General features: G+C 32.8%; 1 protein-coding gene across 7 annotated transcripts in view; it reads left to right on the top strand.

The window, feature by feature from the left end:
- The window catches only part of GRIK2 (glutamate ionotropic receptor kainate type subunit 2), a 732,075-nt gene extending 706,754 nt beyond the window's left edge, over window positions 1–25,321 (top strand). For 4 of the 7 annotated variants that reach the window (XM_070450050.1, XM_070450048.1, XM_070450049.1 and 1 more), the window contains 2 exons: window positions 10,146–10,396; window positions 23,610–25,321. In XM_070450050.1, coding sequence (XP_070306151.1) covers window positions 10,146–10,396; window positions 23,610–23,774 — 416 coding nt within the window. In that variant the 3' untranslated portion in view covers window positions 23,775–25,321. Of the gene's footprint in view, window positions 1–10,145; window positions 10,397–19,398; window positions 19,486–21,046; window positions 21,180–23,609 lie in introns of those variants that run through there. The other 3 variants (XM_070450052.1, XM_070450053.1, XM_070450051.1) reach the window with 3 other exon arrangements.
- Window positions 25,322–26,347: the final 1,026 nt, after the last annotated feature.

Below are 26,347 nucleotides of genomic sequence, written 5' to 3'. Positions count from 1 at the left end.
GAGAATCCCATGGACAGAGGAGCCTGGTGGGCTATGGTCCACAGGGCTGCAAAGATTCAGACATGACTGAAGCAGCTAAGCACACACTCTTGCACAAATGAGTTTGCCAGGTATTCTACCTGGCAGAAATAACCCCCATCTTTATGAAATTTATAGCCTGTTACTATAAATAAACATTAAACAAATAGTCAGAGAAATTATTTTTAGTTACAAACTGAGACAAGTTCTACAGAAGAAAAGAACAGTGATGCTATGGTATTGTATAACAGCACTGTTGACTGAATACAGCATAAAAAGGGAGAATAGCAATGTAAAATTGAATCTGAAATATAAATATAAAATTTAACTTAACATTTCTTAAAAACAAATATGAGAGAGGCAGTGTCCTAAGAGATAATAAAACCCATCTTTTGCTGAGAAAAAAGGCTCTAAGAAAATGTGGTCTAGTTCCAATATTATTGGAAGATTTTATCATGGAAATAATGGTAAAAAGAGATAAAGGTCTAAAAGCACCCAAAATATGTTGTGCATTTAGGGCACCCAACTCTCATTTCAGCATGGGAAGCAGGGAGTAATTTCATAAAATCTGACATTGCCAGCAGCACTGTAATTTAAGAATGAAAGTTGATGGTTCCAGCAGATAGCCTCAGATCTTTTATACTAACAGTTCTTTTACTTATTAAGGCACTGACAAGGGACGCCTCTGACAGCTGATATAAATGTAAGGATGGCATAAAGATGTATGAACTTGTTTATCATCCTAACTTATCCTAGATGGTCAACACTAAAAGTGTGAAACTCATATGTTTATGAACTCTATGTGTTCTACTGAATTTAATAAAAAACTGAGAAGATGTCAATATCAGAAGTTATACCTTAACATATTTTGACTATATCATAATGGATTTTTATAATTGATTCAATGTTTCATTCAAAAAGCATTGTTAAATGCTTACTTTGTGACAGGTACTGTGCTAGATGCTGGATGAAAAAAGATGAATAATGGATGGTTGATTACCTATAACTGACAGATAGCCTGATGTTTTAAGTCATTATTTAAAGCACTTCAAGTATTTGGGTATGTGTCTTAGAAATATTTATCAGATTAATCACCTTCAAAGAAGATGAATAATTAAGGAATTATTGAAACTCTTTGAGTCAAATCATTGAAATTATATATACTTAGTGAATATAGTATAGTCACATACCCATACGATGTGTAAGTTACTGTACTTCAGAAAGTGCACAGTATCTTGGAGAAATGACATGCTATGCTAGAGGAAACCTAAAATTATGAGTAGTCTATTCTGCACAAATATCTTCCCAGACCCAAAGAGAACAAATACCAGGATGTTACCCAATTCTCTGTAATACAAGCTCATAATATCATTATGATGAGTTGAATAACTATGAAATATAAAACAAAGGATACTAAAGTCCTTTAGGAAGTGGACAGTGGGGATTTGTTATTATGAGAAACAGAAATACCTAGCCAGCCTCTTATAACTTTAACAAAATATTTAAAGGATCTGGGTTCTATTAGGAAAAATAAGGACAGTGTATTTTCCCCCAGAATTGGTTTCATCAGTTTTGATATAGATAGATTTAAATAACTCATAATTATTGTCCCTCAAATGTATTTTGTAAAGGGATTTAAAAGCCAGCTGTGAAAACATGTCTTAAAGTAAGTATTGTGATGTGGATTCTTACGAGCTGATGCTTCATAAAGCATATGAAGAGATGAAAAAGAACAGACAAAAAAATATGTGACTTGATCAGTAGTCCTGTGATGTGTAAATTCAAAGCTAAAATCTAACAAGAAACAGCTTATTTTTGACAGAGAGAGTTGATGTAGTAGCAGTAATAATTACTGTTATTGAAGGCAGTGCTTTTCAAATTGAGATTAAAACAAAATAATTGATGGGAACATTAACAGATAGGAAGGAAAAAATTCTTCAATAAAACAAATTTAATCATTTAAGACATTTTTAAACTTTATCCTTCATTGGAGAGATAGCAGCCTTTTATTTTGCTAATGTATAATGTATATTTACACAAAAGATATATTTGTTATGGCGTATTCTTCAAGCTTATTTGGGCGATGAATTCTTTAAAAGTGAAACACAGATGTATACTTCCTAAAAGAGAAGTGTATGGGGAAAATCCAGTTTAGGAAATATTGTTATAATAAGTTTTAGAAAGAGATTTTTTTTTTTAGAAAGAAAGAGTGATTTTTTCCCCCTTACCTTGGTAATCGATTAAAGCATGCAGAAGCCTAATTTGAAAGTAAAGACATTTTTGGCAGGATGGATGGGAGATCGCTGGTATATGGATATTGTGATTTTAAAATATTTCATGAAAGCATGATAGGTATTAGAAAATTTGCTGTGCAACCTTTAAAGAGATACTTTATATCAGTTAATAAGCCTCTTCAAGAGTTAAAAGTAAAGCTAACTCCCTTTCTTTAATCTTTTCTATATTATATTTCCTGAATAAGATAAGGAAAATATTTGGTACACACTTAAATTGGTATGTTTGTAAAGAGCATGAACAAAACAATCAAATGAGCAAATTGATAATTTATGTGTAGCAGATTTAAACTTTAGAACCAAGAATGTATAACTACGTGTGTATTCCATTCTAGAAGAAACATCAAAGGATTGAAAGGGAGGGAAGGGGGGAGGGGAGGTGGGAAAGGAGGGAGAGAAAAGGAAAGGGAGTGGGAGGAGGAAGGAAGGAGAAGGAAAGCAAACAAAGAGACATGATGTAAAGTAATTAGCCTCCAACTAATAAAAATTTAAAAAAAAAAAACAAGTGAAGGAAAGGTACCGGGAAGGTGGCGAGGAGGAAGGAGGGAAGAAGAGACGAGAGAAGGGAGTCAACTCAATTTAGTAAACCCGGCAAGTTGGCTCAGAACTACTTGGTGAGATTTATATTAATTGTTTATAACAAATGACAGTTTATTTTCCTAAGGACCTTTAAGTCTATTTGTTAGGAGGAATGTTCATGAAATTATAATTTTATGTAAAGTCCTTTGATCAAAATTTAACCCTTGGGGACATTTGGAGACTGTTGTTTTTTTTAACTGAGGAATTCTGAATAGGTGTGTTTGTAGGTTTTATTTATGAGCACATATATATTGCTGCTGTTTGTCACTCAAAAGTGCCTTTATGTCTTCTTGAGTGCTCTTTTGAGCCCCATGCCTTATCAAGGGACTTCACTATGTAGTAATCACATGTCTTTTTTCCTTCCTTCCTTTCTTCCTCCTCCCCTTTCTTTCTTTCTCACCCTCCTTTTCTTTCACGTAAGCTAGAAACGGTTTTATCTGGTAAATGGGATCCTTCAGCAACTTGAAAAAAGACCATTTTTAAACATAATTGTTCCTTACTGTCAGAATGGAGCACATGTTTAAACAACCAAAGAAAGTCTCATTGTAAGCAGGAATACAAATGAAATAAAAACCAGAGGTTGCATAGTGAAAATCAGAGAGCTAAATTCAGCTTTAAGAGATATTTGCCTTATCTCACATGGTGTTTTTTATTTTTATTTATTTTTTGTCTTTTTAAGTTCTAATTCTTTTATTCATCATAATATACTTGAGAAGCATCCATGTTGCTGCTTGTGCAATGGTTCCTTCATTTTCTTTTTTTTCCATTTATTTTTATTAGTTGGAGGCTAATTACTTTACATCATTACAGTAGTTTTTGTCATACATTGAAATGAATTAGCCATGGATTTACATGTATTCCCCATCCCGGTCCCCCGTCCCACCTCCCTCTCCACCCGATCCCTCTGGGTCTTCCCAGTGCACCAGGCCCGAGCACTTGTCTCATGCATCCAACCTGGGCTGGTGATCTGTTTCACCCTAGATAATATACATGTTTCGATGCTGTTCTCTCTGAACATCCCACCCTCGCCTTCTCCCACAGAGTCCACAAGTCTGTTCTGTACATCTGTGTCTCTTTTTCTGTTTTGCATATAGGGTTATCGTTACCATCTTTCTAAATTCCATATATATGCATTAGTATACTGTATTGGTGTTTATCTTTCTGGCTTACTTCACTCTGTATAATGGGCTCCAGTTTCATCCATCTCATTAGAACTGATTCAAATGAATTCTTTTTAATGGCTGAGTAATATTCCATGGTGTATATGTCCCACAGCTTCCTTATCCATTCGTCTGCTGATGGGCATCTAGGTTGCTTCCATGTCCTGGCTATTATAAACAGTGCTGCGATGAACACTGGGGTGCACGTGTCTCTTTTGGTTCTGGTTTCCTCAGTGTATATGCCCAGGAGTGGGATTGCTGGGTTTTTTAAAAGTAACTTTTATGCCAAAATCTTAATGTAGAGAATTTTAGACAAAATATTTCCTGGGATATAATAAAGATTTAAGTATCTGGGAACCCTGTGTTGAAATCCTCACAGATTTTTTAATAAAACTTGAACTGAAAATTATGTTTCCATACTTGATGTTACAATTTTTCAGATCTTTTTGTCAAACTTGTTTCTTCACAAGTTACCTGTTTGCCCTCTTAAGCATTTGAGGATTGAATTTTAGATGCAAAAGCATATGTTATATTAGACATATTTACAATTTCCTCAGCAGCTTTCTAATCAAACTTAAGAGCCCTGTTGCCAAGGTACTCATCTACTTGAAGGCAACCTTATGGTACATAACCCCAGCTTCTCACAGCTGCCACTCCATGGCCTCATAGTTCTTGGCTTGACAACCTATGGGTTGAGGCTAGGTTCATACTTGAGCAAAACTTAGACTCTCTCTATCTAACTAATGGCTGTTCCCTTCATTAGAGCTAAGTGCGTGGCTATTCATGTTGAAAAGAAGATAAAAGATGCTTTTATTCATTGATCTCAATATCTCCTTGAAATTTTTCAACTAGAATCTAAGTTTCGAACCACTCTTGACTTCATTGGTACCTGATAGAAATGCTTCCCACAGATCACCAAATAAGACACCAAAGAAATAATGTCATTATTGATGAATTATTAGTTTTTAAAGTAAGTCAATAATAGAATGGCAAAGCATTGCAGTGATTTAGTGTCATAGATTATATTATCTGTATTGTTTCATCCTGTTAAAAAACTCAAACTGAGGTGTATTAGTTTTTCAGCCTTTATTCAAACTGATTTCTATTTACATATTATGTTTACACCAGAAAGCAAATGTGGGGAGGTGTGCTGCCAACAGGACATTTTCATATTTACAACAAGTGCTGGAGATAAGCCCAACCAGCAAGAAATCAGGATGTGTCCATCATTTGTTGAAAATTGGTTTACTTTTTTTTTAATCTGTGTCTTATTTTGAGAATATAGTAGAGAATATGGTGTTTGAAAATATTAGAATAAACATCATAAAGCAATTCAGTAGTTTTGGTGAATTGGCAATAAAATAATACTCTTTCAATATTGCTCAGGATGAAAAATGACCTGGCTCAAAATATTACTTAAATGGATCAAGAATTTTCCATATTTCCAAGTCTACTTTTCATGTTAGTATCCTCCAAACATTTGTTTATAGTTGTACTTTCAGGCTATATTTTTTATTAGCCGCCTATAGTCATTTCTATAAGTACTAAAAGTACAAAATTTGTTTCAGATGCTATTTTTCCAATGGAAGGATATATTTGATAAGCTACAATGATTTTTTCTCAATCAATGTTTATTTGGCCTGAGGCATACATGATTAATCAGAATGGTAATTCAGAGTACACGTGACTTTAAAGCTGGTTCTAGACTAGATGTAATGAATTAATGAAAATTGGATAGCCAAACAAGATGACCTTCATTTATATTTCTTAAATACATGCCAGAGAAGACTGAAGCACCCCATTGTCACTTACAGTATGTTAGAGTTTATAATCTACTCAGGAAAATAGATCACATCTTAAAAGATAAATAATAGTGATACTTAATGACCTAAGCTGAGTCTCCAGTAAATGATCAAAGTAGCAAATAGTATGGACTAGGCTAATCCACTGAAATCTGAAGGGCTAAGGGGAAGAATTTAAACTGAGCATCTTTATCAGAGTATTATTTGGAAGAGGACAGAGGAAGGAAACTAAGGAGCCGAAATTATCCTACCATAATTAGATTTTGCACAGTTAAAAAAAAAAACTTAGTCCTAATTATAGGAATGGATAATGCATGTTTTAGGAAGACAGTAAAAAAGATGTTTAGAAGGCATGTACTTAAACATTTCTTCTACATAAATTGAGGATTACATTAAGGAAACAGCTTTCTACCTGGACTTGATGTATCTTCACTCTGACTTTTCAATAAGGTACTAACTTTTCATGATTTTCCTTGTATGTCTGTTTTTTAACTTTCCTGTTCTTGCTAAAAAAGCAGTGCTGAATTAGTCCTGTTATACTAATCAAGTAAAAAGAAGACATATAGTGTTGTTCCTTATGGGGCAAAATAGTTTCTAGATCAGGTTTTTAATTGCTCTTAGCAAAAATAATCTCTAGGTGTAGATGCAGGAATATTTAAATCAAGACAAAATCCCAGACACCATGGGATACAAGCTGAAATCAGTATATTTCTACAAGCAGAAAAAACACTTATGGATGAATTTGTGCAGAAAACTGTAATGTGCAGTGTTTAGGAAAGATTAGAGTTTAGGAATGATTAAACTCTAATAACAGACTATTTTCTGGATGAGAGAAAGCAATAAGACTGATCCTTTGGGACAGATGTTGAAAGATGCATATAGTTCAGTATTATTCCATGCTTTGGGGCAGCCAGTTAGAAAAGTTATTACTTACCATATAACACTAATGCAGATGAACATCTACTAAAATTAGCATCTATACTAAATTTCATTTATACTGTTGCTTACAGCGAAAATAATATTTCTTTCCAAAGTGTAAAATGATAAATAAACAACAACAAAAAATCTTAGAGCGTGTCACCATGATGATTTTTGAATGATCCAAGTCTGTACAATCTGTTACTTCTGGTATTCATCTCAAATAACAAATATAAACCATTATTATCTGCAAAGTATTTGCCATTCCTTCCAGCTGAGCTATTTCAAATCACAAAAGATATTGCTGTCAAAGTGCTGCACTCAATATGTCAGGAAGTTTGGACAACTCAGCAGTGGCCACAGAACTGGAAAAGGTCAGTTTACATTCCAGTGCCAAAGAATGTTTAAACTACCACACAATGGCACTCATCTCACACACTAGCAAAGTAACACTCATAATTCTCCAAATTAGGTTTCAACAGTACACGAACTGAGAAATTCTGGGTGTTCAGACTGGATTTAGAAAAGACAGAGGAACCAGTGATCAAGATGCCAACATGTGTTGGATCATAGAAAAAGCAAAAGCATTCCCCCCCAAATCTACTTCTCTTTCATTGACTATGCTAGTCTTTGACTGTGTAGATCACAACAAACTGTGGGAAATACTTCAAGAGATGGGAATACTAGACCAGTTTACACACCTCCTGAGAAATTTGCATGCAGGTCAAGAAGAAATAGTTAGACTCGAACCTAGAGCAATGGACTGGTTCTATTTTGGGAAAGGAGTACATCAAAGTTGTATATTGTCAACTTGCTTATTTAACTTATATTATATGCAGAGTACATCATGCAAAATGCTAGACTGGGTGAAGCACAGGCTGGAAAAAAGATTACAGGAAGAAATATCAATAACCCCATATATGCAGATGACACCACAATTATGGCAGAAAGCAAAGAGGAACTGAGGAGCCTCTTCATGCAAGTGAAAAAGCTGGCTTAAAACTCAACATTCAAAAAATGAAGATCATGGCATCTGGTCCCATCAGTTCAGTTCAGTTCAGTCGCTCAGTCATGTCCGACTCTTTGCGACCCCATGGACTGCAGCATACCAGGCCTCCCTGTCCATCCCCAACTCCTGGAGTTTACCCAAACTCATGTCCATTGAGTCAGTGATGCCATCCAACCATCTCATCCTCTGTCATCCACTTCTCCTCCTGCCTTCAATCTTTCCCAGCATCAGGGACTGCTCCAGTAAGTCAATTCTTTGCATAAGGCAACCAAAGTACTGGAACTTCATCTTCAGCATCAGTCCTTTCAATGACTATTCAGGACTTCCTTTAGGATTGACTGGTTTGATCTCCTGGCAGTCCAAGGGACTCTCAAGAGTCTTCTCCAACACCACAGTTCAAAAGCATCAATTCTTTGGTGCTCAGCTTTCTTTATAGTCCCACTATCACATCCATATGTGATTAGTGGGGAAAAAAATAGCTTTGGAACTTCAGAGTTCACATATTGCTGAAGCGTGACTTGGAGAATTTTGAGCATTACTTTACTAGTGTGTGAGATAAGTGCAATTGTGCAGTAGTTTCAGCATTCTTTGGCATTGCCTTTCTTTGGGTTTGGAAGGAAAACTGACCTTTCCCAGTCCTGTGGCCACTGCTGAGTTTTCCAAATTTGCTTGGCATATTGAGTACAGCACTTTCACAGCATCACCTTTAAGGATTTGATAGCTCAACTGGAATTCCATCACCTCCATTAGCTTTGTTCATAGTGATGCTTCCTAAGACCCACTTGACTTCACATTCCAGGATATCTGGTTCTTGGTAAGTGATCACACCACCTTGATTATCCAGGTCATGAAGATCTTTTTTGTACAGTTCTTCTTTGTATTCTTGCCACCTCTTCTTAGTATATTCTGCTTCTGTTAGGTCCATACCATTTCTGTCCTTTATTGTGCCCATCTTTGCATGAAATGTTCCCTCGGTATCTCTAATTTTCTTGAAGAGATCTCTAGTCTTTCCCATTCTATTGTTCTCTATTTCTTTGCACTGATCACTGAGGAAGGCTTTCTTATCTCTCCTTGCTATTCTTTGGTACTATGCATTCAAATGGGTATATATTTCATTTTCTCCTTTGCTTTTCACTTCTCTTCTTTTCACAGCTATTTGTAAGGCCTCCTCAGAGAGCCATTTTGCTTTTTTGCATTTCTTTTCCTTGGGGATGGCCTTGATCCTTGTCTTGTGTACAATGTCATGAACCTCCATCCATAGTTCATTCCATCCCATCACGTCATGGAAATAGATGGGGACACAATGGAAACAGTGAGGGACTTTATTTTCTTGGGCTCCAAAATCACTGCAGATGGTCACTGCAGCCTTGAAATTAAAAGACTGTACTCCTAGGAAGAAAAGTTATGACCAACCTAGACAGAATATTAAAAAGCAGAGACATTACTTTACCAACAAAGGTCCATATTGTCAAAGCTATGGTTTTTCAGTAGTCTAATGTGGATGTGAGAGCTGGACTATAAAGAAAGCTGAGCGCTGAAGAATTGATGCTTTTGAGAGGACTCTTGAGAGTCCCTTGGACAGGCAGGAAATCAAACCAGTCAATCCTAAAGGACATCAACCCTGAAGGACTGGTGCTAAAGCTGAAGCTTCAGTACTTTGGCCACCTTATGTGAAGAACTGACTCATTGGGAAAGACCCTGATGCTGGGAAAGATTGAAGGCAGGAGGAGAGGGGGATGACAGAGGATGAGATGGTTGACTGATGACAGACCAAATTGATGGACGTGAGTTTAAGCAAGCTCCAGGAGTTGGTGATGAACAGGGAAGCCTGGCATGCTGCAGTCTATGCAGTCGCAAAGAATCAGACATGACTGAGTGACTGAACTGAACTGAACAGAACTTGTTAATCATAACTGCTTCAAATTATTGCAACTTAATCATGGGAAACACCATTTTTTGCACAACTTTCCTAAAAACCGAGGTTTCCATTTTGTCAATGTTCTCTTTCAGTGTTGAACGATTCCTAGCCATTAACTAAATATCCTTGCCCCCTCTGCATTTCTTTTTGTAGATTTCTACTTACCATTTTTTATTTTCCCAATTCTCTAAGTAGAGCCTGAATTTAGAAGAGATATTTTCCTCTTTCAAAACAAAATGTATTTTAACCTTCAAAATCAGAAAGGCCGCCACCTCTATTTATTTTGTTAAACTTGTATTTTATGCCATTTCTAGTTGATTTTTCCTGCTGACAATAAATATTGGCATATTTCACAGCGTTTGGAAAGAGCTCTGTTCTTTCATCATGTTAACCTTTAATTATGAAATTCTGGTTTCCTGGAAAGCATTAACAAACCCTCTCTTTTCCTAGGTTCTCCATATAGAGACAAAATCACCATAGCAATTCTTCAGCTGCAAGAGGAAGGCAAGCTGCACATGATGAAGGAGAAGTGGTGGAGGGGCAATGGGTGTCCGGAGGAGGACAGCAAGGAGGCCAGTGCCCTGGGGGTTCAAAATATTGGTGGCATCTTCATTGTTCTGGCAGCCGGCTTGGTGCTCTCTGTTTTTGTGGCAGTGGGAGAGTTTTTATACAAATCCAAAAAAAACGCTCAATTGGAAAAGGTAAATGTCACTTTTTGCAACTTAAAACAATTGTTGTTATAATAAAGCCAACTATTTTTTACCTTGCCAACCAAGGGTAATACTTAGAACTGTGACTGTTAACGATCTTCTGTCACTCGTTATATACAAAGGTTCATAGAACTCAGGATTAGCTTTGTGCTTTAAATTTAAAGGTAATATTTTTAATTGAACTGTTTCAGAGCCAGCAACTATTTTCCCTCTTATTAAAGTCTGAAATTGGAAAAACTTTTGCTGCTTGAAGTTCACTGTGATTAGTTTATTGGAAGAATATAATTAATGAAGTAAAACTCAGAAACTGTTATATGAAGAAAAAATTTTTTCTGCAGTTAAGTGCTTCAAGATACAATACTCATTAATAGTTTCAAGTTAGAGAGTAAATATAATTTTTATTTGAAGATTTTTGCTCCAATACATTCTATTTGAAAAATCTCAAAGCACATTGTGGAAATTTTAATGGATATTCTACATTAATGAATATGTGAGAATATTGTGGGTTTCTTCTTTGCCACTTAATATTATTCTTAGTGCATCTTTTATTGTCTTGCACAGGAGTCTTCAGAAGAATATATATAAACCTCAAAATATTGAGATTATTGCAATTTTCCTTAGGATTTTAATATATTTAACCTTTGTATAAATATCTTTACATTCTATTCTTTAAAAAGTTTGTGAACATAGTTCATATTATACATTTATAGTGCTATAATTCCATTAGTTCTATAAATATAAGAATGGATATTTATAGAGAAATCTTTCTTTCTGATAGTACGTTGTACTCTTTAATATAAATGTATGACTCAGAACATAAAATTCGGCTTTAAAATTTTTAAGCCTCTTATAAACTTAGTCTTTTAGTATAAAATAAACATCTTTTCTGTTTTTAAATGAAAATCACTTTTTTAGATCTTAATTTTTAGATGCTACATCAGAATGAGATATATTGTTTAAAATATTTTAAAGGTTTATAAACATTTATTGATAAATATAAAAGTAGAAATATGATATTGTCCTTCATATTTAATAATTTATGATACAGTTATTTCTGAAATCAAAATTCTGGATACAGCATTCCTACATTTTACTTCACTTAATTAATACACTAAATTCAATTTACTTCACTTAATTTAATTAAGGAAGGTAATTGATTCCTTGAAATAGTGTTAAATGACTATTCTGATAGTACCATTCTATGAGTAGAATAACCAATTAAAAAGTTTGAGAAATTTGGACAATTATATGATTTATTTAATGGTTGTATCTGCTCATCTGACTAAATCAAATATCTTTTGCCACAGGTGTGACTGAAAATTGGGTCTAAGTACACTTTTTACATTATGATTTTATTATGATGTCAAATGAGTTTTGGGGTCAAATCCTAAGAACTAATCAAAGACGAAAGTTATTAAATCTTCAATTTTCATATTTACTATAAGTTATCAACAAATGTGATATTTGGTTAGCTAATGCTTAAAATGAGCCCCAAAGTAACATAAGGAACTTAGGTTGTCTAGTTAGAAGTTCACATAATCCATATGCAGTAGTTTTCTTTCACTTATAGCTCAGGTTTAAGATAAAACACATGCATTAATCTCTTGACAGCATATGATAATCTATTGCTCTTTTCTCTTTGTATCCTATTTGTATGATTTACCTGGGCCTTGTCTCTAGGTACAATTATTTTATAGCATTAAGATGTATTTATTTATTTATTTATTTATTTTTCATCAAGGTGTTCTTAAAGGACATGGGAATTTACTTTTTGTAGAATCACCTTTATTCTTATAAATAACTAGTGTAGTTGAATTTTTCACATATCAACCAGTTCTTAATTTCTGTGGACTTCTATGACCTTCTTTAACATTAGAAAATGGGAATCAATTGACCTGTTTGCGCTGAAGCAGATAAAATATTATATTGGAAAAAAAGAGCTGTTTTGACAGGACGTGAGCATATGAGTCACATCCTCCGATGTCAACGTCTCCACAAAGCTTCCGTAATGAAGTTCAAATTCTCTAGCTTCTCAGAGGAGACATTTCAGGATCTCTCTCTGTTCATCTTTGTAGTTTTATATTTGCTTCTCCCCAATTTGTGCTTGTAGTGTAACCACACTAAATTGCTTTCTATTTTCCAAGGTGAGCCAGCTTTTTAAAATACTCTTCCTATTTTACCTGAGCAAACTTTGTCCATTTTTCTACCTGGCAAATTCCTACTAGTCATTTTAGATTAAGCATTCAAGACTAGGTATCAACTTGCGAAGAAATTTTCCTAATCAATAGGTATAATGGATCTGTGTACAGGGCACAACTATTTCCACAAGGTGGTGTTAGATTTTTATTTTCTATTCCAATGAAATTGCCAACATCTGTTGGATCATCAAAAAGCAAGAGAGTTCCAGAAAAACATCTACTTCTGCTTTATTGACTACACCAAAGCCTCTGACTGTGTGGATCACAGCAAACTGTGGAAAATTCTTAAAGAGATGGGAATAGCAGACCACCTTAGCTGCCTCCTGAGAAATCTGTATGCAGGTCAGGAAGCAACAGTTAGAACAGGACATGGAACAACAGACTGGTTCCAAATTGGGAAGGGAGTACGTCAAGGCTGCATGTTGTCACCCTGCTTGTTTAACGTATATGCAGAAGTCATCACCAATTTGATGGACATGAGTTTGATCAAACTCTAGGAGTTGGTGATGGACAGGTAAGCCTGGCGTGCTGCAGTCCATGGGGTCACAAAGACTTGGACACGACTGAGTGACTGAACAGAACTGATTTAAAAGAAAACCATATGACTCTATCTGTACATCTCATTTTTTAAAAAAGCTTAGCTGACTTCAGAAACTATCCTCATTCCAAGAACATTGCTGCCCCTTTGAGAAAGTTGGGAATGTGTTTTATCCATTTCAAATAAGATCCATTCTTTCCTCTGTGAAGCCTTTGACAAAATTTCTCCCTTGAAAGTGAAAAAGTGTAGTCGCTCCGTCCTGTAGAGCTCTTTTTTTTTTTTTTTTTTTTTGTGACCCCATGGACTGCAGCCTGCCAGGCTCCTCTGTCCATGAAATTCTCTAGGCAAGAATACTGGAGCGGGTTGCCTTTTCCTTCTCCAAGGGATTTTCCTCACCCAGGAATCAAAGCTGGGTCTTCCTCTTGGCAGGCAGATTCTTTACCATCTGAGGCATCAGGGAAACAACTCACTACTTTATTCATATTTGCTGATTTGAGTGTGTGGGGAGTGTCCCTCTTTCCTTATTAGATTCTTTCCTCTTAATTCCTTTTGGAAAAGGAACTAGTCAGTTTGATTTGTATCTCCATATCTTAGACAGTTTATGTTGGCGTAAGACCTTTTCTTCCTTTTTTATATTTCTCTCTGTTTTCCTCCTTCCTTCCTTTTCTCTCTCTTTACCTGTTAAATAATAAAACTGATTCCAGAAACTTAGAAAAGTTGATCATGAATCATAAAAAAGAAGTATATTTTCACATAATTCAAAAGAAATATGCTTATAAAGTAAATAAATAATAGGTTTATTAGATGTGATCCATTGGATTTATTGTGATAAATTATGTTCTTGAGCTCCATTCCTCTTCATTTTTGCTGAGAAAAAAATTTTGTTGGGCTATGTGGTTTAACACCTTAGCTAATTTATTAAAATTAGCTGTGAAATATTCCTAGATTTTATTGTAAAATATGCATGTGAGTGTATAGAAATTTAGTTTATTTGCACTTATGACTTGTGCCTTTAATTGAGATTTTTAGATTTTAAAACCAAAGTAAATAGTTTTAAAATTATTCATTTACTCAATTATTACTTATAGAGAACCAAGTGTATAATGAAATATATTTGCACATTGAAAGTAAGCAAGTATATATTATTCATAATTCCAGCTCCCAAATACTTTCTCTTACCCCTTTTTCTTTCTCCATTTTATTTAATCTTTCTTTAATTCATAATATTCTAGTATTTTTAAAAAGAATAAATGAAAATTTCTATCTTTATCTAAATAAACTGGTAGATATGATATACATGCCATCTAATGAAGTTTATTTATAAAATTTATGATTGACTAATATATTACCTTTCAAGTCTTACTTCTGATAATGATGATAAAATTAATGATTATTATTATTTAAAGGTGAAAATAATGTCTTTTATAGTATATATTTTGTAAGATATTAATGGTGTTAATGACTATAATGTTTTATATTTCTGAGTTGTTTGAGAACTAAGTGTACTGTAAGTATGTGTTATTTTTAAATGAGGGCAGGTTAAACTAAAAGAAAAGATGATGCTGAAAAATATAGACCTTATAAAAATACAAAAATTGTAAGTTGCATTCCTTTCCAATAACCACAAGATGGTGTATTATAATTTTTAAAATACTTAGTGGTTTTAATTTTGATGCAAATATTAATGCCTCAAGGACATATTGCATTTCACATTTATTCAAACTTTTTAACTAAATAGGTGTTTTTCTTTTTTTGATGGTTTTCACCATATAACCTGACCATTACGAAAGTTACTTAAAATATTTTTCCACTTTGAACATGTTTGAAAAATAACTAATCAACATGTGCATTTTCTAATTTTCTTTTTGCCTTATATTTTCCTTGCTTTTAAAAACGTTAGTGTTTGAGGTACATTCAGTAAGCAATTCAAGAAATTGTTGCACATCTTAGGCAATTATCAATGCATTTCAGGTAACATAGATTTGTTTCAAATAGTCTGTGTTTACCTTTTAAATCTTATTTATAACTGAAAAAACTTGCCTAATATTTAGAATTTTAATTTCTCTGGTAATATATTTTTATGATAATACATTTATTTTTGTAAGTATGAGTTATAAATTGTTGTAATAATTTTTACAATACTATTTTATGATAATTATTGTTTATTAATTTATGTTTGGACTTATTCATCATTTCTTAAATTTTTGAATATGTTCATTTTTAAAAGCTGTATATAATTCTGCCTTCTTTGATTTCCAGTGAGAATGGTAATATAACTTACATAGTTGCACCTTTTGTTTCTATGTGATACGTATATAAATAGATTTATTTCCATGTAACTGAAATTGATTTCCCTGTACAAACTTTTCCTTATTGAACATCAGGTTAATATAAATCTTTGAGTTTCTTGATATTAACATATATTAAAATATTGCCTTTCTATTATTTAAGCATAAAGAAAATATAGTAAATACATCTTAGAAATAAAAATGTATAAATTATTACTGGATATTGAATTTCTAAGCTACATTCCGTATCTTGGATACATATTTTGTGCTTTCCTGCAAGGTGATTAAAGTACATTTTAAGAGTTATTTTGTACAGTTAATTTTTAGGACATAGTACATTTTAGTGTATGTAATTGTTTGTATTATAGAACACTAGTAAATCTTATCAACAGTAACCTTTATATATGATGATTTTTCAGTCATTGAAAATTCAAAAAAAGTGTTGTAGGCACATAGAATGTTCTTCAGTGTATAGTTGAATAAGAAATGTAGAAGGCAGTTGTAACTCATAGAAGGACAAATGAATGAAACAAGGAAATATGAAGAATAATAAGAAAATCATGGTGATTTAAACTTGCAAGACTAGAGATTCTGTATGAAAGATTATTCAGAGGAAAAACACTTTTCAAAGCTGGCTGAATCTGTATTTCATGGAATCAGGAGAATTAAAACAAGTTGTTCACAAATCCTTATGCACAAATTGCCTCCAGAATGCTGAAGAATTTGTTCTAACAGAGGTAATGCTTCATAAAAGAAGATATTTATTGGATAAGATATAGGAAAGCAAACATTGTCATAAATCACCAGTAAACATTTTATTATAATATTTACATTTTTCCAAATAATACTTACTTACAAACCATGGAATATTTGTACTTTTCATATAGGGAGCTTGTATTTAATATATGGAGTTTTAACTGTTAACATTCTAAGTACATTTTTAATATAAAATCTAGCTATAAAGCATGTTGCTACTCAAAAGTTAAAAGTGACAAACTTTGGACAAAAGTGTATTTTGTCTTGTTTTTATGTTACTGCCTTTCTCTGAGAGCAGAGCTTCTCTCAATTTCCACTAATATCCTTTATAGGGACTAACCGGATGGCTCAAAAAAATGCTTTTTATATATAAATATAAAATAACACTTCAATTGCCAATTTTCATTTTGCTCACTAAGTAGTTGCAAATCAGCAAAAGGAGTTTTAAGTCATTCATTTGTGATAACTCATACTCTTTTAATGCCCATAATGTTCTAAAACAAGATTATAGCTGGTTTTCATCAATGACTTTAGAATTTTTAAAGTGTAATATGTCATGTGAGTACAAAGTTATTCTGCTGCTGCTTCTAAGTCACTTCAGTCGTGTCCGACTCTGTGGACCCCATAGACAGCAGCCCACCAGGCTCCCCCGTCCCTGGGATTCTCCAGGCAAGAACAGTGGAGTGGGTTGCCATTTCCTTCTCCAAAGCATGAAAGTTACTCTGAGAGCTATGCAAAGATTATTATCCATATTGTGCAGAAGAGGATAAGTATCTCAAGGGTCAAGTATGTTTCTCAAGTTGAAATATGCCTAGACTAATTCTGTTTACACTGCAGACCACTACAGGACATGGAAGTAGAACATTTAGCTGTTTTTCTTGACAGGTTTTATCCGTGATGTTGTATTGACAAAATTGATCATGAGCTCTGTATAGTTATTTCACTTTCCTGGACATTAAGCATGGGTTTTGAAATTAAAAAAAAAACCAACAACTTGGAATCATTCTTCAAGTGTATTCAACTTTGGATTATATTAATCTTTCTATATATCTTTTAAATAAATGAATGGGTTACAAATACACCAGAAATTAAAATGTTTTAGAAGTTAATATAGTTAACATATATAGCATGTCTGGCATATACTAAGAAGCTTTCATTATAATATAATTATTATCTTTATTTATAAAGCTGATACATTTTAACTGCTGTACTTTAAAGGAAAGAGAGCTTTCCTGGAATTAAGCATTCGCTATTTGGATGTTACATGCTTTGTTGAAAAATTGTTATTATTATGACTACTAGCAAGAATATGATTAACATTGCTTTTCCTTAAAATTCATTTCACAGCTGTATCAACTAAAATGTTGTTGAAGCTTGTCAGACCTAATTTATTGATTTTTTTAACTTAAGTAAGTAAAGTGTAAAAATGTATAATGATGCCTCATTTTTCTCTGTCTCATTTATTTGCAAAATGCAATATAAAGCTATTCAGTAATTATTTCTGTAAGAGTCAAGGTTTCTGAAAATATTTTAATCTTTCATTATGTTTATCATTGTAAAATAATCCAGGCTAAGGCATAGGAAGCTTTGTCATTTTATTTATTTAGAAAAAATAATTTAATGCCATCATTTTTCCTGTCTGATTTATTATTTAGTATTCAAAAATTACCATTTGTTAAGAATACAGTCCAGGTAAAAGAACTTAGCTGAAATTCAAATCACTGTTAGTGAGGCAGGCTAATATAATAGCACACAGAATGGAAGTCAAGAGAACAGTATTCCTCTTTTAGTTAGAATATCAATGTGTGCATACCTGTCTGACTAGTGCACAGCATATTTAAATAATATACATATATGTATATATGGACTTTTTAAAAAGAGTACTGCTCTGAGACTAAGCATCAAGATCAAAGTTTATATATATACATATATATATATTTTTTTTTGACATGAGTATCTTAGCTAGTCATTTTTCATCTCTCATTGCTTCACTGTTACATTCATGCAGCTTTAGGTAAATCCATACTTCTGATAGATAACACTAGCTATTTGATATTTTTAAACGACTGCCAGTTAAAGAGTCAAATCAAAAGAAATGGGCCTTGTTAAAGGACATTTATCTTCATTATCTAGGACACCAACATTTATATAAAATGTTGCATATTGCATCCAATATACTTTTTATTTCCCTTTAGTTATTATTTAGTTAATTTAAGTATTACCTAAAGTGGAACAATTTTCCACAGGGATTAATTACAGTGACTGTTTGGATTTGTCTCTACTACATGTGATCTGGAATTCTTGGTCAAATGGCCTACAGCATCAGAAATTAATTATAAAGTGTCTGAGAATGAACGAAGTATCCATAATCAGTGAACAAATAATTTAAATGACTAAAAAAAAAAATTTTGATTGAGAGATGCTAGTATATATTAGGACATTGCACTACCAAGTCACTTAGAAGCAGTTTAAAGATGTTTTAGTAGGCTTCAAATAGAAACTGTACACAAAAATGGTTGAAAATTATTCTGAATATTGGAATATCATTTAGTTAACTTTATACCCTCAAAAAATAAGACAGTAAGATGTATAGAATAGGTTTCTCCTTACAAAATAAATACTAAATATAGACCTAATAATAGCATATGTTTATGATTATTTCTCCTTCAGTTGGTATAGTATTATATATTCAACATGAAAGTGATGAGTTTCAAAGTTTAAAAATTAAACTTATTTTTCATCAGTTGCTATTTTTTTTTAAAGACATTGCTAAACATAAAGGATTTAACTTAAAAATTAAGTTTAAAGATATCACTGTTCAATGTGGAGCATGCTTGCAACTAGATTTCTAATACTAAAAGAATTTATGTGCTTCTCAAAGTACTCTCACATCATGTATCATATAAACATATCTATAAATTATAAAGTTAAGCTATTAAGATTAAATTATTCTGTAACACCATGAATGATATTCTTGAGAACATTTATCTGTGGACTATTTATGTTGTCTTATACATTAAAAAATAACTTGTTTAAAAGGCAATGTACATTTAGCCAAATTCATTATTTTTAAGGTTTCCAGACCTTCATTGTTTCAAGAATTAGAGATGTGTAATACATGTTGCCTCATTAAATACAATGAATTTTATAACGAGTTTAACTAAATGCAATTATACATGCTAACAGCTCAAAGATTTAAATTTTCATTTTCAGGAATCTTCTATTTGGTTAGTGCCACCCTACCATCCAGACACTGTTTAGTAAACTTTTGAAACTTACTAAAAGAGGTTTTTAATAATGGTTAGTATCCTTGCACCTTTTTTTCTTTTTGTAGTCTGTCATATTGTGCAGAGACATTTCTGTTGTTGTTTTCACCCTACAAAACTTACTTTGACACAATTTGTGTGTTTCTGTCCCTGAGAAGTGATTTGAAAAGCATGGTAGTTTTCTTTCTCTTTCTTCCTCCCTCAATCTCTGTCTCACTTCCTCTCTCCCTTCTCTTCGTCCCTCTTTCCTTCACTGTTTCTTTCCTTGTCTCCCACCCCCTTTTCCTCTCTTCTGTGTCTTTTATTCTTTCTTCTACTCCCTCCTCATCCTCAGCTTCCTCCTTCTTCATGATAATCAGGAAATTCCTGTCAAGTGCATTTAGGTTTTTCAAAATCTTATTCCATAGTTCATAAAAGGACATGTAAAAAATTCTGATCATGATAAGAAGTAGGAAACACTATTTGTCTCTATCAAATGACAAGTTAGAAGCTTAAAAATCAGACATAGTACTTTTTTGGCAACGTACAACACAGAGAAACAGCTATACCTCACAATCGTCTGTACAGTTTCAACTTTGGGTTCTTACAGAGATCAAGATACAGAATTTACATTTTAAAGCTTTAAAAAATTTTTAAAAATGTGTTTGCTTTAGTGATAAAAGTGAACCACACTTTACGGTATCATTAAGTTTTTTAAATTTGTCAATGTTGACTCCAAATTTTTGCTCAAATCTAAAGATTTTCATGGTTTTGTGAAGGATTGGAAATATTATTTAAGTAAGAAAAGAACCTACAGCTTCATGGTGACTGTATTAGAATCTAAGATAATACTATTTTTTTAGGTAAAACTTTTTGATAAATCAAAAAGAACTGTCAAAGTCAGCTTATTTAGAGAAAAAATTAACAAAAGTGGTAACATGATATTAAAATCAAAACTACTGATCGACAGCTTAAAGCTTGTTTGATTATATTTTTTACTTTCTAATAACTTAAGAAAATAGAGAAAGACTAAAATGATAGTGGTGGGATTACATGTTTACAATTTTCAGAGTTTATAAATTTGTAAATATCATTTACTTAAGATAATTTTAAATTATTTATGCATGATTGGGGCAGGATATATGCTTATAATTTATATTAATCAGTATTGCAAGTTTTATATTACATAAAATTGCTTTAAAAGAGTTTAAATGCACTTATTTATAGTCTGAAGTTAAGTATAGGCTATTAATACAGTTACTTCCTAACTAACTAGAAATAAAATTGAATCAGTTCATTGTTGAATAGTTATGTACATTTGTAAGATTTTTTCCTGAGAAAATCAGTTGTTTAGACCACTCTGTTACTGTGGACAAAACAATATCTCTATTTTATCACTGTTGAAATCAATATAATCATGATATCTAAAAACTGAGTTTGCCAAAGAGAATGTTATAAATTTTTTAGCATTTGGGAAGTTTAATTATTTTAAATGAAGGCTTATTTCAAACAATTCAACATTATTCACATCCTATAACATTTTTAAAGTGTCGATGGCATCAAGTTCTGACATTATTATATTATCTAATCAATTCTTCTGTTAAATGTTTCAACAGAGAACCAAGACTAAGTTACCTCAAGACTATGTATTCCTCCCTCTTTTGGAGTCAGATTTTTCCATTTCTACAATGTTGTCATCATCACCATCTTCATCATCATTTTCATCATGTTCTTAATAAGTACATCTAATAGTAGGTATTAAGCAACAAGAAACACTGTGTCCATATACTGGCTATCAGGTATCATATAGATTCTTTAATAGAAATAGAATCTGTGAATTTCAAAACCATATAATTTAACACATAATAAATAATACATAGAAATAACTTGGCAGTTAGTTGGGAATTCATGTGTAGCATTTAATCATCTCCCATGACAAACACTAATAAATTAATATTTTTATTAATTTTATGTTATTAAACAAATAACAAAAGTTTATCTGATTAATTAGCTCACTTGTACACAATGTATTTTACCAAGCGTCTGAAAAAATTTTTAAGCAACTGAATTACAAACATTGTTAAAAAAGAATTAAAATTTTAAGGTCATGTACAGCTATTGTTAATTCGGTCAACAGTGCCATGAGCACTTGATCACTACTCTTTACAATTCAGTGAGAGGGAAGCGTGGAAGACCTAGAGGTCAGACAGAGAAACATGATAGTGAGGGGAAAATGGTAAACTGAGTCGAAATAATAAGCCTGGTCAGTTGGAAAGTGGTTCCTGAATAAGTTAAAATTTGAGTCATGTCTGGAGGTAAAGGATAAAGCTGGACTGATGTGAAAGATGAAAGAACTCTGCTGAGTACCAGAGCAAGAAGAAACAAAGGAGAAAAACTTTGGAGGGCCAAAGAGAAGCATGTGTGTAAAGAAAAAAGAAGAAGAAGAAGAAGAATAGGTTGGGGGAAGATAAGGTAAAATTAACTCAGAGAGGTCATGATGGAAAAAAGAGATTTGGATTTCACCTGTTTATTGGACAAGATAATACTATTAATAACATGTTTAGAACAGTAGATTATTGTTGATAATTGTGAGAATTTCAGGAATAGCCAAGGCATAGATTTGGGATGATCACCAAGGAAACTCTTCAGCAACCCAAAGAAGAAAAATGAAAATATAGCCAGGAATGGACAAGAAGCTAACAGGGCAAGATCAAAAAACATAAAATTGGGTATCAGAATATCTTGTTGGAAGTGTAGTTGTGAGCTGCAGAAAGTGAGTTATCCTCTGTCATACAGATGCCCAACTTAATTCAGTATCAGTTTGTATCACAAAAGGTGATATATGAAAAGTATTTTAAAAAATATAAGGCATGTATATGGTATTAACCATTTTTATCCTATATTATTTTGGAATTCAGTTCAGTTCAGTTCAGTCACTAAGTCGTGTCCGACTCTCTGTGACCCCATGGACTGCAGCACACCAGGCTTCCCTGAACATCACCAACTCCTGAAGCTTGCTTTTGGATTTTGGAATTATCCTAAGATGAAAAACAACAAGGCAGCAACACGAAGTGAAAAAAAAATAAATATATATACATATATAGACTTCACATGCATATTTGATTAGGTTTATTTCATTATGTTTTCATATCACTTTTTGGAATTGTGTAAATTTTTCATTCTTGTCCATATTTTTAGTTGTTGTCCACATTTTTAGTTCTTGCAGAAAAAGAGCCTAAGTCTTAGACCATCTGAATGTCAACAACAATAGGCAACTGGTTCATGAATCTGAGTTATATGTAACTAACACATGTATCTCAATTAGGTGGAGAGGGATACTAACAAGTTTCTGTCTTATGTTTTCACTCTGTAATAGGAATTTGAGGAGTGTGTAATAAGTTCCAGGCATATAGAATTTCTGGCAAATCTATTGCCAATGAAATAGGAATTAAAAAATATATATGTAGGGTCACTTTTTCTTCATGGAATAAATGATCAGTCCTCAATTAACAAGTTGATGATACCAAAAATTTAGTTAATATTTGTGCATGGATTTTTAAATGTGATACAATGTCATTTCATGATTAGGTCATATGTGTTTGTAATCTTCACCGATAGTTTTATAGGCATGATCACAAAAAGATATAATGAATACCAAAAATAATTTTCCGTATTTTATGTCTAAATGTGTGAGTGCTATTTTTGTTCTGTTTTGAAAGACAAAATGAAGAAGCCACGTTTAAAGAAAATTTTCATATCTTACATTATGATCTAAAAGCCAGTACATTTTGACTAATATTTTTTAATAGCATGGATGGATTTCTGGTAACTGATTTGTTTATATGTGTTTGTATTTAAATTTTAAGGTAGATTATATCTTATCATGTTAATCAATTATATATCTTAAAACCTCATTCAAATTATGTGTAATGTATGCATTCCTAGCTGGCAGTTCACTACAGGTGGAGATTTTCTTTAAACTTGCCCACTTGATAAAATACTTCAATATCATGTTTTGAGTATTAAAAGTGGAATAATTTGATATAACCCTTATAATGGAATTTTTCAAAACTTTAAGGCTGCTATGTTGAGAAGTCTGTTGAGACTGAATCTGCTATTGTTTCAGGACCATTGCGGTCGATGTGTTTGTAATGTTTCCTTTTCTGTGTTATTCCATAGAGGTCCTTCTGTAGCGCCATGGTAGAGGAACTGAGGATGTCCCTGAAGTGCCAGCGTCGGTTAAAACACAAGCCACAGGCCCCAGTTATTGTGAAAACAGAAGAGGTCATCAACATGCACACATTTAACGACAGACGGTTGCCAGGTAAAGAAACCATGGCATAAAGCTGGGAGGCCAAACACCCAAGCACAAACTGTCGTCTTTTTTTCCAAACAATTTAGCGAGAATGTTTCCTGTGGAAATATGCAACCTGTGCAAAATAAAATGAGTTACCTCATGCCGCTGTGTCTATGAACTAGAGACTCTGTGATCTAAGCAGTTGCAATGATCAGACTTGATTTATAAACATCATGGATCAACCGAGTTACACGGGGTTACACTGTTTATCATGGGTTCCTCCCTTCTTCTGAGTGAATGTTACATAACCATTTTGTGGCTGGTTTCAAATGCAGTCCGGGAAGAAATTACAGGTTCCTTTTGAGGTTCAACTGTTGCCAGGAGATGGAATATCAATGCCCCAAGGGTAACCAGAGGAAAAAAAAATTATTAAGAATAAAAATACTTGGAATCAGCAAAAACTGTAGTGTTACAAGAAACAGTTAAGTCTTCTGACCACCCAGATAAGAGGGTGATGATGTCACTAGCCCCCAGCTACTCAGTATAATGGTCATCTGAATAGACAATATGTGCTTATAGGATGTGAAGAAATGTAAAGCAAAACAAATCTGAATTTCATGGCAAATGGAATATAAAGCAGATCTTCATCAGTGTTTTTCTTTCTTTCCTTTTTGTTTTTTTTTGATAGTCTGTGTCACTGATTGAAATACAAGTGTCAAATTACCAAGGCAATAATGTTTTTTCTTATATTCACTGTGGCAGGAGATTTAACATGTATCTCTATCAAATCCCTACCTATTCCAGCCACCCTTTCCCCAACCTCACACCAAGAATAAAAAAGCAACAATTGGTTCAGAGATTCTGAATTAAAATGGATGATGTTTTGCACTCTTTGTCTTAAGCTGTAAAAGAGGGCTGATCATGATAGTTCTGTGGAAGACTGAAACTTTCATTCTAACATTCAGACATGTTAATCCAAAACCTCCTTCCTGCTATAAATGAACTGGATGGAGCCTGGGCAGATCTCAGTGAAAGGAGAAAGGGGACTGGTCATCTAAAGAGAAGTATGTGTGGTGAACTCTGACGTGGACTGCATTTATCAATACAGTCACAATGTTAAATGAACAAAATTCTTGAGCAGTTTTTTTTCAAAAAAATGTTCAGGTTTATTTGTGGAAATGCAAGATTTCTATGAAAATAGTTTTTGTATGGAAATTTTTGTAATACTTTTTATCAACAAAATAAGAACATGCGTTCCTGTCAGGGGTGTGATGTCGAGCATGAATGGTAGTGCGTGTGCACCACCAACGTTTGGTGAAAACTATTTTTATCAAGAAAAAAAGGAGTCATAGAAGAGAAATATTTTCAAGTTAGATAATATAAAAGCTAGGTGCATTACCACCACTGCTTCTCATGCCACACCCCTGGTTTCCACGAGGCGGATAACATACTGTAATGAACAATTGTGTGTAAAATGGTAAAAGACACAGACCTCTTGACAACATTGTGATAAAGTTGAGTGCACACAGTTTGCTGTTTGAATCCAATGCACAAAATTTAAGAAATCATTAAAATTATGTCCATTTTACTTTCAGCTTTGACTTTCATTTTTCTCTAATGTGGGTCAATGAATGCACTATTTGTTCTTTGCATGAAGGGAAGTGCGCTTCCTGAATCCTTCCAGGTCATCAAGGATGACCACTTCAAAACTACCTGGAGAAAAGAAGAAAAAAGCTCAGGCTCAAAGCTGGACCAGAATATAAAATGTAATCTTCAGGCTTAGGACAGTTCAAATGTGAAAAGTAACAGTTTTAGAGGATACAGTCATGATCTTAGCTCTTCTGTGAGTGGACATTGATTATGTCCATAATGATTATGATATTATATGTGAAGTTCAACTCATGTCCAATTTAAGAATTCATTGCACATTGATAATTTAATTCATCCAAGGGGGAGGAAGAGATAGGCTCAATATCAATGATAAATTTTAAAAAATACTTATTTTAACTAGAACTCCTATCCAAAAACAAACAAACAAACAAAAAACATAAATTGCTAGTAGCCATTACTTAAAAGTTCAATTTCTAAGTGTTTTCAAAATTTCTAGTGTCAGGGTTAAGTTTCATACTTCAAGGACAATTATGTCCCAAAATTTAATTTTAGGAAGTTACAGAAGTTGCTGTTACAAATCTCAACTTTTTTTAAAATTGGTAAATAGCCTCAAATAGCATAGCTCATAAAATGTTCAAACTTTGGTCTGAATATTAAGCTTTTACTCAATTAGATTCTAATCAGATTTTAAAGCACTTTTAAATTTCAATTCTTCATTATATTACAAACAATAGGCAGAAAATGATGATTATTTTTTAAATAGTCTGGAATTAATTATTTATATCTTTGATATAAATTTGATAATTTAAGAACTTAAAAAGTTCAAAAAGTATAAATAATTCTACTGTATTTTAACTCAAAAGTTTATTTAGAATATAAAAATGATGTATGATATTCAATTTTTATCCATTTCCTGAAAGGTTTCTACATCACTGCCAAAATAGATATTACTCTATTCATTGTGTACTTATACATATATGAAGTACTATTCTTAATTTTATTAAAATTT

The sequence above is a fragment of the Odocoileus virginianus genome, chromosome 19 (assembly GCF_023699985.2).
Source record: "Odocoileus virginianus isolate 20LAN1187 ecotype Illinois chromosome 19, Ovbor_1.2, whole genome shotgun sequence".
Taxonomy (NCBI): Eukaryota; Metazoa; Chordata; class Mammalia; order Artiodactyla; family Cervidae; genus Odocoileus; species Odocoileus virginianus.
Note: the sequence above shows the minus strand (reverse complement) of the source record. Positions and strands in the feature narration are given on the sequence as shown.